Here is a 15,215-nt window from a genome sequence, read left to right on the forward strand (position 1 = left end):
GGGGTGGTAGAAATTCTTAGAACGCTCAATCTTGGCTTAATCTCATGACCATAGTCTGAAATATCAATAATATAAACGAAATATCGAGGATATTTCGGTTTTTTCGAATCACGGATATTTCGGAACATATCCATGTACATATCGTACAAATATCGACAATATCGGAAAATATCGATGTCGATAATTTCGCTCACACTTCAGCAATATTTTGTCAAAATATTGGTGTAATATCGCTAAAATATCGATGTAAAGGAAGGAAAAAAAAAAGGAAAAAGAAGAAAAAAAGGGAAAAAAGGGAGGAAAAAAAAAACACAAAGGGGATTTGAACCCTTCCCATTTTCCTCCTCCAACACCTTAACCACAATATATCACTTATGTTTTAGTATGCTAAAATATTTATATTTATATGAGTGACATGTTAACAATTACATGCAAAACTATTTTGGGGATTTATCATTTGATGAATAATCTTCACAATAAACTTACTCTACACATAGAGATGATGAAGATAGTGAAAAATTTGAACCTCATAGGAACTTTATGTGGTACTAAATCACTCATATATCTTACCAAGCAATGTATAAAGTGTAAAATATTGTAATAAATCATTATATATAAATGATTATGGTGTGTTTAATTTTTTTTCATTAATTACTACATATTTTCTACACTCACAGTGTTTGCCAGCTTGCTGTATAATCAACTTAAATCAGTTAAATCCATCATGTAATGCATTTCTTTCTAATTTTTTTTATAAACTAATAGCTAATTGACTAAATAAACATTCTTCAAAGTTTCAATAAAAAATTCCAAGTTTTTCTTACAATTTCCGTGGTTTTTATTCAATTTTTATCGATATCCATAATATCCCGATATTTTTATCGAAATTTCCATGTTTTTGGACTACCGATATTTCGAATATCATCGATATTTTATACCATGCTTATGACTAACTGAAAACAAATGAAGCCCATTTGAAGAATAATATAAAATATGGAAGAAAAAAAAAATTGACACAATGATAAATAAAGATGGGGCAAAACAAGTAAACATGGTAGCTAGATCGATTCCAAGTTCAACTAGAAAAACCACAAGAAAATAATTAAAAATAAAATAAAATAAATGTAGCCCCTAGAGAAGAAAAGTAGTTTAAAAAAACCTCCCCCGCCAAATGCTGCCCTTGGCTTTTTTTTTAATTTATTTTTTAGTTTTTAAACAATAATTTTTGTTAAATTAGATGTTAGGTTAGCCATCAACGGCGTCGCCGTTATAGGCTTTGGAGTTGGTGGCAATCCTCCTGATCTTTTTCCTTTCTTCTCCTCCATAGGTCTCATATCTTTTAACTATATCTATCTCCTTGGTGTAGTCAACTTAGTCCATCTGTCAATACAATCTTCGTGGTTGTGGTCGCTCTTTGGCTTAGCCTCAAATCTAGAGCGCTAACTATTGTTCGTTCATATATGATTTTGTTGTTGATTTTAAGAATTGATGTTTGTTGGTGATGACTTGTAATGGTGTTTATTTGCCGATGATTGCAAGTTCATGTTTTTCTTCATACTGCCTTTACATATTCAAGCATTGAAAAAAGAAAAACAGTTGAGTTAAGAATTAGTTGGTTTTATTACTGTTTCGTACTTTGAAATCTCTTTAGTTTTGTAGTCCATCAGGAAACAAGAGTATCTTTTTATTGCAAAGAAAAAAAAAATGAGAATTGTGCTTTACCATTCTGTTAAAATCATTTACATTAGAAGGCACGCTATGTTATTTGGTTGATCAATCATTGTTCATCTCTGAAGAAAACTAATTGGTGGTTTTAGGGTGGCTTTTATATGATTTAAGCATGTCACCAAGATTGAAGAAAATGAATACCCAGCTCTCACGTCATCATTTGAGAGAGATTGAGAGAGAGAAGCAAAGTCAACAGAAATTATGACCATTTTTATTTTCTGTCTCATTTTCAACCTCTGTATATATTAAAATTTTAGTTCATGTGTTGCCGCGGAAATGTCAAATAAATCACAAGTATTATACATAAGTGTTAAATTAAGAAACTAAATGTGTTATAAGCATTGCATGTAGATATGTAGAAATTATGGGTAATGCTAGGAAAACCAAAATTCTAAACCAAATGATATGAATATTGATGATTGAATTATTACTTAAATGTTAGGGTAAATCTTAGTTTACTACCCTTAAGAGTAGCTCCAGTGGCAGCTCGTGCTCGAGGGACAGGCTGCGAAACAGGGCCAGAGAGCCCGAGTCGGGAGGTCCAGCGTGTGCTGGCAATGGAGCCCGAACGGCCCCTAGGGAGAGGCTCGGCAGGAGTTGCCAGCCCGAGAGCCCGAGGTGGAGGTTGTGCATGCTGATGTCAGGGTGAAGATGCAAGGATTTTCTCATGGATTTTCAGGTCTGGGAGGAGCCTGGAGTCTCGGTTCTGGTCGTTGAACATCATCTCGTAGAGGGTTTGAGATTGGGTTGTCGAGTCAGGGACTGATTTGACCCGGCGAGTTGCGACGACGGCGGTTAGGGAGAAGGAGGGGAGGAGAGGGGCTTGAAGGGCAAGGAGGTGGGGGAATATAGCTTGGAGAGGGATCTTGACGGCGAGAAGGAGAGGGTTTGACTAGAGATGAAGCTTGGGTTAAGAGATATGGGTTTTTTTTTACGGGAAACTGAAGATTGAAAGCTCTGAGAGCTAGGTGGGGGAATTAAGTGAATGGGAAAGAAAACCCAGAAGTGGGATTTTTGTGGGGATGCAAGGATTGAAAGAAAGTAAAATATTTTCCGGAAAAATGAAGAAAGTAAAATATTTTGTATTATTTTATAAATAAAAAAATACTATTATTTTATTGTCTATTGCCAGGGTTATTTAAGTGTAGGAGTGGAGATGCAAAAGGCGATTACTGTTCATTAATGGCGGTTACTATTCACTGAGTGGATAGCCTTAAGGGGCCTTCACTACACTGGAACTGCTCTAAGTTTTGTTGTTTTTCAACATTTGGTATATGAAGTTTTTTTCTTCTCAGAGTCATACCTAAAGTGTTAATTTTGGGACAGTCTCATATATTCGTTAGTCTAGCTGTTAAGTCTCATATTAACTGATGATGTAGAGCCTATCTGGATAATAATTGGATGCCACGTGTCATTAAGGGTCTGCTTGAAAATTAAAAATTCAAAAAAAAAAAAAATTTTCGTCTTCTACCTCCCTTATCCCTCAATTATCTCCTCAAAATGAGTCCCAGATCCCGCAACAAGTTCGGAGTTGAGAACCCAGATATGCACCAACCCACCAAACCCCCCCGGAACCCAGATCCCGTAATCGCTGAACTCGTTTGATTCAACTCTCAGTTTCGATCCGCCATCGTTGACTGATTAACGACCATGGTTCGGACCAATTGAAGAACTAAGAGGAGATGAACGTGAGCCATGGGTCGGTCGGTTCACCCAGTTGAAGATGTACCCACCACAGAAGGGGCCCGCTTGAACTCGCTCCAGGTCCGAATGAAGGATCTGCCGGGCATGCTCGGCACCCCGTGCGGCCTAGTCTTGCGCGTCGCCTAGTTTTTCTTCTCCACCACCGTGCTCGTCGTCATGGCCACCACCCTTGACTTCCCTTCCGTCACCGCGTTTTGGTGGGTAGCCGCCAAAACTGAACCCATATCTTTTTTTTTTTTTTTTTCAGCTTATTTTTTGTTAATTATTTTAATTATGCTTAAATTTCAATCTAATAACAATTGGGGCTTTTGAGGAGGGTTTGGTGGGTTGATGTAGAGGAGAGAATGGAGAATGGAGGGATAAGGGAGGAATGGAAGGTCGGGAGGTAGAAGACGATCAAATTTTCTATGGGAGACTTTGGATGCGGTCCCTAGTTATGAACAGTCTTTGACTGAAATCTTGTTGGTTTTCAATTTTTGATCCAAGTCCTTGAAATTAATTGATAATTTATTTCTATGTACGTTACTATATTTTTTAAATTAAAAATTAAAATTTATAGTTGTTTATAGTAATGAGATTTTAAATAAAAAATCATAATTTGTGGGATTAAAAATATTAAAATATAAATATACTATTGTGTGTGTGTGTGTGTAAACATGGGTACATTCATAAAAAATAACCAAAAAATTATTGTATCAAAACATGGGTACATTCTTCAAAATAGGTACATTTAGCAAAAATAAAAATGGGTACAAATAAATAAAAAAATATGGGTACAATACAAATAAAACTTTAAAAAATATGGGCACAAAAAGAAATTAATATATGGGTACAAATTAAAACTGAAAGGAAAATTGATACAAATTAAAAAAGGGTTGCAAATTAAAAATGGGTACAAACTAAAAATAAAAATATATGATAAAAAATTTAGCCATAAATATAAATATACTAATTGTAACATTTTTAATATTAAATGAATATATTTAGAAATAAAAAATATTTTATTATTGAAATAATTAATGATATTATTAATACAAAGGACCTTGATCAAAAATTGAAAAGTAATAAGGTTTTAATCAATAGAGTAGTAAAAATAAGGATGAAAACCTAATTACTCCATTTTTTATTTTCACTTGGATCCTTAATGATATGTGGCATCCAGTTATTGTTCACATGGACGTCACGTCATTAGTTAACGCGAGACTTAACAGCTAGACTAACGGATGTATGAGACTGTTCTAAAATTAACACTTTAGGTATGACTCTCGGACGAAAAAAACTTCACGTACCAAATGTTGAAAACCATGAAACTTGAGGGTAGTAAATTGAGATTTACCCTAAATGTTAATTAACATGTTTATTTCCTATTGGTAACACATCATTTTAGTTTAAAATTTTGGTCTCTCTAACATTATTTACATGAAACATATACCAAGTATTTACATAAAAATATATATAATAATTGTTGATAGCTTAACTAACGATTTTATTTACATATACGTAGGTTGAAATTAAGAAAAGACCAAATAAAGATTGTTGTTTACTTTCTCATCCTCTATATCTGCATTTGAAAAGCTATAAAATTGTTGTGTACGCATGCATGTACAATCAAAATCGTCATCCACCATGCACTTCTTTAGGTGACATGCAAAAGGAACAACTGCAGCCGACCAAAAAAGCACTAAAATTGCATGCATCAATTATTTCGAATTCAAAGTACGTATTCCCCTTTAAGAGATACATCTAGGACCACTTCGTCTTTATACATCCACTATAAATCACGTATTAAAGCTACACAACCTATGAGCTCTCTCTCATTTACCTCTCTCAAGTTCATCAAAGTCGTTTAAGTAATAAAAGGTGAAACTACTTGTGCTCACAGCCTCACATTTCTGCGTGAAATTGCGAATATAATCTACGTCAATGCAAAATATTCCTCCGTTGTTGAGCTCCTCTTTGGTTGAAACCCAGTAGACACGAAGGACCTGCAAGTGCGACGTTTTATCTAATAAATGACTTGAGGAAATTAAGGAAAAGCATTACCTAATATAACTCGCTATAAGTAATATTGCTATAATGAGAAACAATGTATTTGTTACACAATTTTTAAGGGTGATGCTATTAAAACATTCTGTTTTACCTTTCACACACCTTTTGTTAATTTGTCATTTGATATTCTTCAATCATTCGATCGACCATTGAAAATTGATGGGAGTGTGTGAAAAGTAAAAAGATGTGTGTGGATAGCACCACCATTTCTTAATAATTTCAAGAACACTATTTGATGCCAATGAAGGTTGGTTGAGTTGGCAATGATCGTTCTCTTTGCTAGATCAAGGCCTAGGTTCAAGTTTTGTTACCAGTAATCCTTCTTGGTGGGCGATCGGTAAAAAAAAAAAAAAAAAAAAAAAAAAAAAGATAAAACCCATATGTAATTAAGTCCTCAAAAAGACTTGTGATATGCCTTGACCTTCAGATGGGATAGCTCCCCCCCCTCCCCCAAAACTTTAATTAACAAAAAGAACATTATTTAGCTCTTTATAAATGCAATAATACTATTTATTTTCTTACGTGAATGAATAACAAGTGATGTTGCGAGGTTTCACTCTGAAATTTCTCCCTTGTTTTGCCTGTGGTAGATGCTGTAGACTGTAGTAGCTGTGCACAGCTATATATTAAGACATATGTTGCTGTTGTGCAAGTATATAGTTAGAGGTTTTAGAGCTTTGTGGGCAACTTTGCATAAGTAATTATGGATTTTTCTTGATAGTTGACAACTTGACATCAAATTCAATGACATGCAATCTTCTCGACTCTTCCGAATTGACATGATTAGGCTGGCTAGCTAGCAAGCTCAAAGGCTATCGAGCCCATCTCGGAGCAATTGCCAACCAACTTAATGGAGTTTCTTTGGCCTTCATGTTCCATACCTTCCTCCATAATCATACATCCATTGTGTTTTATCTTGGCTGGCAATTGGCATGCTAGTATATTGCATGTTGACAAACAACATTAATGTTTGAAAAATGTGTAAGCGGATGCGTTCGGGGTTTAGTCTAGCATACCTTTTAGTGCTACACGTCTTGTCTGGCATGCAAGACAAGACTCATATGACAAAGAAAGCCAACTCTAAAACGTCTTAGTTTTGTGCACGACATGACTTCCCAAATTAGGTCAACTAAAATAACTGCTTAAACTGGAACTTAAGCCAAGATTGAGGATTTTTTTGTATGTTTAAAGTGACATATTGTAGAGTTTTTATTGGTTAGTTTTTAAGATAAAGCATCATGATTAAGATTTAATGGTTTACAAATTATGGAATATAAGATAATCTAAAGCATAATGAATTTTTGCAAAGACTCTAGTCAAGAGTCAAGACTACTACTCCAAAGAAAAAACAATTAGTGTAGCGGAACTAGAGTTTAATGTTTGAACGTGTTTATTCATTCGAAAATGTTCAGCATTTACAGGGCTTAATTCAATATTAGTTTTATCATCAATAAATTAAACTTTTTTTTCTTTGTTAAAGAATGTAGTATCACAGCAAACACTTGACTGAATTAAACATATATTTCATTTTGAATGCTTCTACTACTAACTGAATCGAAAGTTTTTGTATATAACCTCACACATATTAGATAGCACACATCAATATGAATGGGATTAGTAGTGATCTATTTGACTGTCTCTGAAACTTTAACACTGATTTAGACAATGCGAATTATATTTGAGATTTACGAGAGAACTAAAATTGGGTTTAAGCAAGCATGTGTGGGATTTTCATTTTGTACCTTTTTTCACTAGTAAAAAAAACACTTTGCGCGACGCAGGTGCTTCGTCGCGCAAAGTCAAAAAAACGTCGCGCAAAAATTAGCGCAACGAACCTTCGTCGCGCACCAACCGTCGCGCCAAGGCAGTGACAGAAGGGTTTGCGCGACGAAGAAGTTACCTGCGTCGCGCAAACCCATTTTGCACGACGAAAGACCTGCGTCGCGCAAAGTGGGTTTGCGCAACGCAGGTAACTTATGCGTCGCGCAAACCCTTTTTTTTTTTTTGTAAAAATATTTGTTTTTTTTTAATAAATATTGTAATTAAATTCTAAACAATAATTAATAAACCAAGAAAAAGTATTTAATTATGAAATATATGAAAATGTACATACAAGATGTCCAAACAAAAAAGAAAAAACTACAACATGGGGCCTAATCGAATGCAGAAAACTACACTCATGTATTGCTTATATTTTGTCATTCCTAAGCTGGTTGGAGCCCTTATTCATGTGCTCCATGTTCCAAGAGGGGTCTACTGGAGGACGTTGGAATTTCTCTGGTTTCAAGGCCAATGCGAAATTGGGCAATGTTGGTGCTATCTCCATGATTCTGCAGTTGAAATATCCAAAAACACACGTTAATTATTCCCGAGGATTTGTTCTATGTATCATCAACCAAGAACATTGAGATTGCAATTAGGGGTGCCAAGAGTGAAAAGGAGATTGCATTTAGGCATAAACAAAATACTATTGGTAATAGTTCTCTCAGGTAGGACATACTTTTCGTGTGAGTACAGATCACGTTTTATCCGCACTTTGCTTGAAGCATCTTTTGGAATTTTCTCAGATAGATACTTCATGGTTCCCCAGAGCGGTGGATTTCTGCATAATGTGTATAAAAAAGCACTTAACCATTAAAAGAAGAAAGATTGACAAGAAGAAGAAAACTGATCAGCTAATGGACATTTCAATCATGAAACATCCAATGCTACATACGAGACGGTAGATCTTCACAACACGACACAAATTTCAAGAAGGGCCTGTAGAATAATCTTTGCTAATATCTAGAGATTGGACTAGACTCTAGAGTAGATAATTTAGGAGACAGTTTTCTTAGGAAGAGTTCTCGTAGAAACTGAACTCCATCTTAATGGCCTAAGGTTGCAAATCTCATACTAAAGACAATTTTATGTTCGTTCCTTGTACGTGTTTGTGTTTGACGTTCTTGGAGATAGGGAGAGAGGATAAAGATATTACGGCTACAACATATACTTTATTGCCCCTAGAAAAAACAGGCAGATAATCTGCTAGATGTCAGCCAATAAAATCAGCAAAATGAATACGCAAATACAGCCTCTACCTACCTTGACAAAGGGGGAGCAGCGTTAAATGCTTCGCATGCCTTCTTACTTTCTTTGAAATACTCATCTGCTGCTTGCAAAGCAGCTACAGCCATCCCATGAAATTTTTCAGTGTTACCCTCATCAAGGATCAAACCATGATAGTAATATGCAGCAGCCTGGTAAATTGGGAAGGTCAAAATTGGAAGAACTTTGGTTAGCTGTTCAGAACACAAACTTCAATCGTAATTCGTAATTAAAATCAAATATTCAACATTAGCAGCGTAAGACCCCTCCCTATCAGCTAGATCAACTCGAAAGATTGAACTAAACTACATGGTTCTTCATGAATAGTTCAATATACTTTCATTTGGCAGTTACTCGTTCAGAAAAGACAATAGCGTATCAGAACCTAGAACATAGGTATCAAAATCTGCATGCACGTAATCTAATACAAGGGAAGACAAAAGGAAAACCTAAGAATGTAGCCAAAATTATATATGACATGTAACTGATATGAAGTTAGCTTGTGATAATGATAGCATTGCCATTAAGTGCAAAATCAGGGGTTTCAAATTTTGAATTATATGTTCTGATCACTGAATGATATGTTCTGCAAAGAATACAAAAACCTTGTTTGCATCAAATTATCTGCAAATAAAGTCATCTAAACAACTTAAAGAACATGTAAATTCTGAACAATTTCTATTTTGGTTTCAGGACAGGGTCCTAGCTACAAACAGAAGCAACTGTGGATTGAAACAGAAGGATGCCTGTGGACTATAGTATAGTCCACACCTAATAATCATTAATTTCATGGAAAGTTGTTCTATGCAATGCAACTAGTTAGTTGTGATCATATGAGAAAAATCCATCACCTAATAACCATTAATTTCCCAGAGCTAGTAATTATACAAGCTTTAACACAATACTAATCAGCTGCAAGAACGAAAGAAAGCAGTACATGTGAGCTAAACTAAAATAATTCCAACAAAAACATACAAAAATAACTCAAATTCGATTCAACACTAAAACCCCCAATTTAATCCTAAAATTCGATTTAACACTAAAACCCACAATTTCTATTTTAATTTTCCTAATTGAATCTAATTATAATACCAAAATCTTCAAATTAAGGCATTAGAAAGAAGAAAAATACAGAATTAAGCAAAGATAGGTATTGGCTCGGTGCAGTCGAAAGGAAGGAAGGATGAGGAGGATGTTGGCTGGGTGGGTGCAGACGGGAGGAAGGAAGGATGAGGAGGAGGCTGGGTGGGTGGGTGCAGTCGGAGGAAGGAAGAGAGAGAGACGGAGTGAGAGAGAGAGAGACGAGTGAGACCGAGTAAGAGAGGGAAGAGAGACAGGCAAAATACAGAATTAAGCAAAGATAAGTACTGGCTGGGTGCAGTCGGAAGGAAGGAAGGATGATGAGGATGCTGGCTGGGTGGGTGCAGACGGGAGGAAGGAAGGATGAGGAGGAGGCTGGGTGCAGTCGGAGGAAGGAAGAGAGAGACAGAGTGAGAGAGAGGCACGAGAGAGATCGAGTAAGAGAGGGAAGAGAGACCGGAAAAATTGGAATAATTTTAAAAAAAAAGCGCCTATTAACGAAAATAATGCCGCCAAAATTTTGATAGATTGCGCGACGTAGGTATACATCATGACGTCGCGCAAAGTGTTTTTGCCCGACGATCTAATTGTGGCATCGCGCAAGTTATATATATTTTTTTTTTAAATACTGAAAATGTGACTTTATTCCTTTTAAATTCAATTTTTTTAACATAAAGCCCACAATAATATATTTTTCTAACAAAAACCCGATCCGAATTACAATAATAAATTTAAAGCTACTTAACAAATATATTTACCATTCAATTTCTTAAGTGTTATACGTACAAAATAACGGGACAAACCCTTTCAATGATTATACATAAAAAATCTCGATTTAACGACTATTTTAACTCCGATTTTGATGATTTTTTCACAGCTACACTCATTGACCCTATATGAATATAATGAACTAATTCGATTGTCAATTTAAAACGTTCACACAAGTTGATACCACAAAATCTTATGTTATACTTAATGAAAGTATAAATAAACTCCAAGTATTAGTGAATCTATTGTTTTGATGGGAAACGCATTGTACGAAACTAGTTTCAACGATCCAACCGTCAAACTTGTTTGTATATGTTTCGAGATCACATACGCCAAAAATCGCAAAAAACAAACATTCAGATATCAAGTAACAGAACAAACATTGTTGACGGTTATCAACGAAAAATCACGATTTAACGGTAGTTTTAACTCCGATTTTGATGATTTTTAATAGCTACAATCCTTGACCCTATATGAATATAATGAACTAATTCGATCGTCAATTTAAAACGTTCACACAAGTTGATACCACAAAATCTTATGTTATACTTAATGAAAGTATAAATAAACTCCAAGTATTAGTGAATCTATTGTTTTGATGGGAAACGCATTGTACGAAACTAGTTTCAACGATCCAACCGTCAAACTTGTTTGTATATGTTTCGAGATCACATACGCCAAAAATCGCAAAAAACAAACATTCAGATATCAAGTAACAGGACAAACATTGTTGACGGTTATCAACGAAAAATCACGATTTAACGGTAGTTTTAACTCCGATTTTGATGATTTTTAATAGCTACACTCCTTGACCCTATATGAATATAATGAACTAATTCGATCGTCAATTTAAAACGTTCACACAAGTTGATACCACAAAATCTTATGTTATACTTAATGAAAGTATAAATAAACTCCAAGTATTAGTGAATCTATTGTTTTGATGGGAAACGCATTGTACGAAACTAGTTTCAACGATCCAACCGTCAAACTTGTTTGTATATGTTTCGAGATCACATACGCCAAAAATTGCAAAAAACAAACATTCAGATATCAAGTAACAGGACAAACATTGTTGACGGTTATCAACGAAAAATCACGATTTAACGGTAGTTTTAACTCCGATTTTGATGATTTTTAATAGCTACACTCCTTGACCCTATATGAATATAATGAACTAATTCGATCGTCAATTTAAAACGTTCACACAAGTTGATACCACAAAATCTTATGTTATACTTAATGAAAGTATAAATAAACTCCAAGTATTAGTGAATCTATTGTTTTGATGGGAAACGCATTGTACGAAACTAGTTTCAACGATCCAACCGTCAAACTTGTTTGTATATGTTTCGAGATCACATACGCCAAAAATCGCAAAAAACAAACATTCAGATATCAAGTAACAGGACAAACATTGTTGACGGTTATCAACGAAAAATCACGATTTAACGGTAGTTTTAACTCCGATTTTGATGATTTTTAATAGCTACACTCCTTGACCCTATATGAATATAATGAACTAATTCGATCGTCAATTTAAAACGTTCACACAAGTTGATACCACAAAATCTTATGTTATACTTAATGAAAGTATAAATAAACTCCAAGTATTAGTGAATCTATTGTTTTGATGGGAAACGCATTGTACGAAACTAGTTTCAACGATCCAACCGTCAAACTTGTTTGTATATGTTTCGAGATCACATACGCCAAAAATCGCAAAAAACAAACATTCAGATATCAAGTAACAGGACAAACATTTTTGACGGTTATCAACGAAAAATCACGATTTAACGGTAGTTTTAACTCCGATTTTGATGATTTTTAATAGCTACACTCCTTGACCCTATATGAATATAATGAACTAATTCGATCGTCAATTTAAAACGTTCACACAAGTTGATATCACAAAATCATATGTTATACTTAATAAAAGTATAAACAAACTCCAAGTGTTAGTGAATCTATCGTTTTGATGAGAAACACATTGTACGAAACTAGTTTCAACGATCCAACCGTCAAACTTGTTTGTATATTCTTCGAGATTGCATACGCCAAAAAAAAAAAACAAACATTCAGATATCAAGTAACGGGACAAACCTTTTCGATGGCTATAAACGAAAAATCACGATTTAACGGGACAAACCTTTTCAATGAACTAATTCGATTGTCAATTTAAAATATTTACACAAGTGGATACCAGAAAAGAAAAGGCAATGCAAGAACCCCAAAAGAAAAGGAAAAGGGCCAAAAAAAAAAAAACCTTGCGTGACGTAGGTCTTCGTCGCGCAAAGCTGTTTTGCGCGACGCAGGTGTACCTACGTTGCGCAAAGTGTTTTTTTTTTTTTGCCCCTTTTCCTTCTTCTTCCCTTTTGCTTATGAGTACAAAATAAATAAATTAAAATCTACTTAGTAAATATATATATATATATATATATATATATATATATATATATATATATATACCATAATAAACTAATTCAATCGTCAATTTAAAATATTTATACTAGTGGATACCACAAAATCTTATGTTATACTTAATGAAAGTATAAATAAAACTCGAAGTCTTAGTGAATGTATCGTTTTAATGGGAAACGTATTGTACGAAACTAGTTTCAACAATCAAACCGTCAAACTTGTTTGCATATGCTTCGAGATTGCATACGCCAAAAATTGCAAAAAACAAACACTCAGATATCAAGTAACGGGACAAACCTTTTCGACGGCTATAAACGAAAAATCACGATTTAACTGTTATTTTAACTCCGATTTTGATGATTTTTTATAGATACACTCTTTAACCCTATATGAATACAATGAACTAATTCAATCGTCAATTTAAAATATTTACACAAGTGAATACCAGAAAAGAAAAGGCAATGCAAGAACCTCAAAAGAAAAGGAAAAGGGCAAAAAAAAAAAAAAAAACATTATGCGCGACGTAGGTCTTCGTCGCGCAAATCTGTTTTGCGCGACGCAGGTGTACCTACGTTGCGCAAAGTGTTTTTTTTTTTTTTGCCCCTTTTCCTTCTTCCCTTTTGCTTATAAGTACAAAATAAATAAATTAAAATCTACTTAGTAAATATATATATACCATAATAAACTAATTCGATCATCAATTTAAAATATTTACACTAGTGGATACCACAAAATCTTATGTTATACTTAATGAAAGTATAAATAAAACTCGAAGTGTTAGTAAATGTATCATTTTGATGGGAAACGTATTGTACGAAACTAGTTTCAACGATCCAACCGTCAAACTTGTTTGCATATGCTTCGAGATTGCATACGCCAAAAATCACAAAAAACAAACATTCAGATATCAAATAACGGGACAAACCTTTTCGACGGCTATAAACAAAAAATCACGATTTAACGGTTATTTTAACTCCGATTTTGATGATTTTTTATATCTACACTCTTTAACTTTATATGAATACAATGAACTAATTCGATCGTCAATTTAAAATATTTACACAAGTGGATACTACAAAAAAAAGGCAATGCAAGAACCCCAAAAGAAAAGCAAAAGGGGAAAAGAAAAAAAAAACTTTGCGCGACGTAGGTATAGTACTTATCCGTGTCCTAAAAGACAAACTGCCATATTTGGAATAAACAAATAAAACACTCATTTATTACAATTCATAGTAAACAAATATGTTATGAAATGGACCTTATAGTATGAGTGTCAAAATTTGTGTCTCCAAATCATAACCACTTACACACACACACACACGTATATTAGTGTAACTAAGCAATTATAAAAGTAACATACGAGTTTCCCATGGAATTGGACAAAGGCTTCCTATGGTTTGAGTCGTTTACATATATTACATCCATTTTTCCTTTGCTAGTCTCACATGTAACCAAAAAACTTATGTTCAGATTGCCCAGAAAATAATTAAAGAAAAACATAAATATACCAAAAAAAAAAAAAAACCAAACATAAATGTAATCAATAAATAGTTAATTAATTAATCAAATAAATACATTACTTGAAGGCCCCGTTTGAACGACCTGACGCAAGAACCTGCTAACTCATAACGTGAGCAGAACAAAGTGAGTGGGTTTTAAAGGAGAAGGTGAAAATGGTGAGGGTTGAGAGAGATGGAGAGTCTGAAAGAGAGTGAAAGGGAAAGAGTTAGAGAGAGGTTGAGTGTGAAGAAAAAAGGCTCTTGTGTGTGCTTATTTTAGAAAAAAAAGTTGTCGACTTAGCGCGACGACACTTTGCACGACGAAGACTTGCGTCGTGCAAAGATATTTTGCGCGACGCAGGTGCACCTTCGTCGCGCAAAACAGCTTTGCACGACGCAAGTCTTCGTCGTGCAAAGTGTCGTCGCGCAAATTATGTTTGCGCGACGTTTTGTGTTTAGCGTTGCGCAAACATACTTTGCGCGACGAAATTTTCTGCGTCGCGCAAGTTTCCGTCGCGCAAACATGTTTTTGTACTAGTGTTTGTTGTAAAGTTTCATTTTGTAACAACTCTTCGCATACTATATATAACAAGTGTTTGCACTAACGGGGATCTATATTTTGGACTCACAAATTAGTCCCCTGTGCAGGTTCTAGCATGGGCAGTCTAGTTGAGTTAACAAGGCTTCTCATTTATTTTGAGTTTTTAGCCCAATTACAGAGTGACTAGCCTTCATGCACGCGCTTTGACACATCCCGACCCAGAATGTCTATTAGGACTCTGAATTGAGCTGTGCTGGCTGACACCTGGAAGGTGACGAAGCCATGAAGTGTAGTAATGTGGAAAAAGTGAATAAATTTAAACCTAAAAATGCCTAAAT

General features: G+C 34.6%; 1 protein-coding gene across 1 annotated transcript; it reads right to left on the reverse strand.

Annotated features, from left to right (window-relative positions):
* Positions 1-7,541: 7,541 nt before the first annotated feature.
* LOC126588676 (uncharacterized) lies at positions 7,542-9,501 on the reverse strand. Its single transcript, XM_050253786.1, has 3 exons — positions 8,566-9,501; positions 7,982-8,083; positions 7,542-7,811 (listed from the first exon to the last, which is right to left on the reverse strand). The coding sequence occupies exons 1-3, from the start codon at positions 8,655-8,657 to the stop codon at positions 7,670-7,672; spliced, it is 336 nt and encodes a 111-aa protein (XP_050109743.1). The 5' UTR covers positions 8,658-9,501; the 3' UTR covers positions 7,542-7,669.
* Between the last annotated feature and the right edge of the window lie 5,714 nt (positions 9,502-15,215).

Source organism: Malus sylvestris, chromosome 11, assembly GCF_916048215.2.
Source record: "Malus sylvestris chromosome 11, drMalSylv7.2, whole genome shotgun sequence".
NCBI classification, from domain to species: domain Eukaryota; kingdom Viridiplantae; phylum Streptophyta; class Magnoliopsida; order Rosales; family Rosaceae; genus Malus; species Malus sylvestris.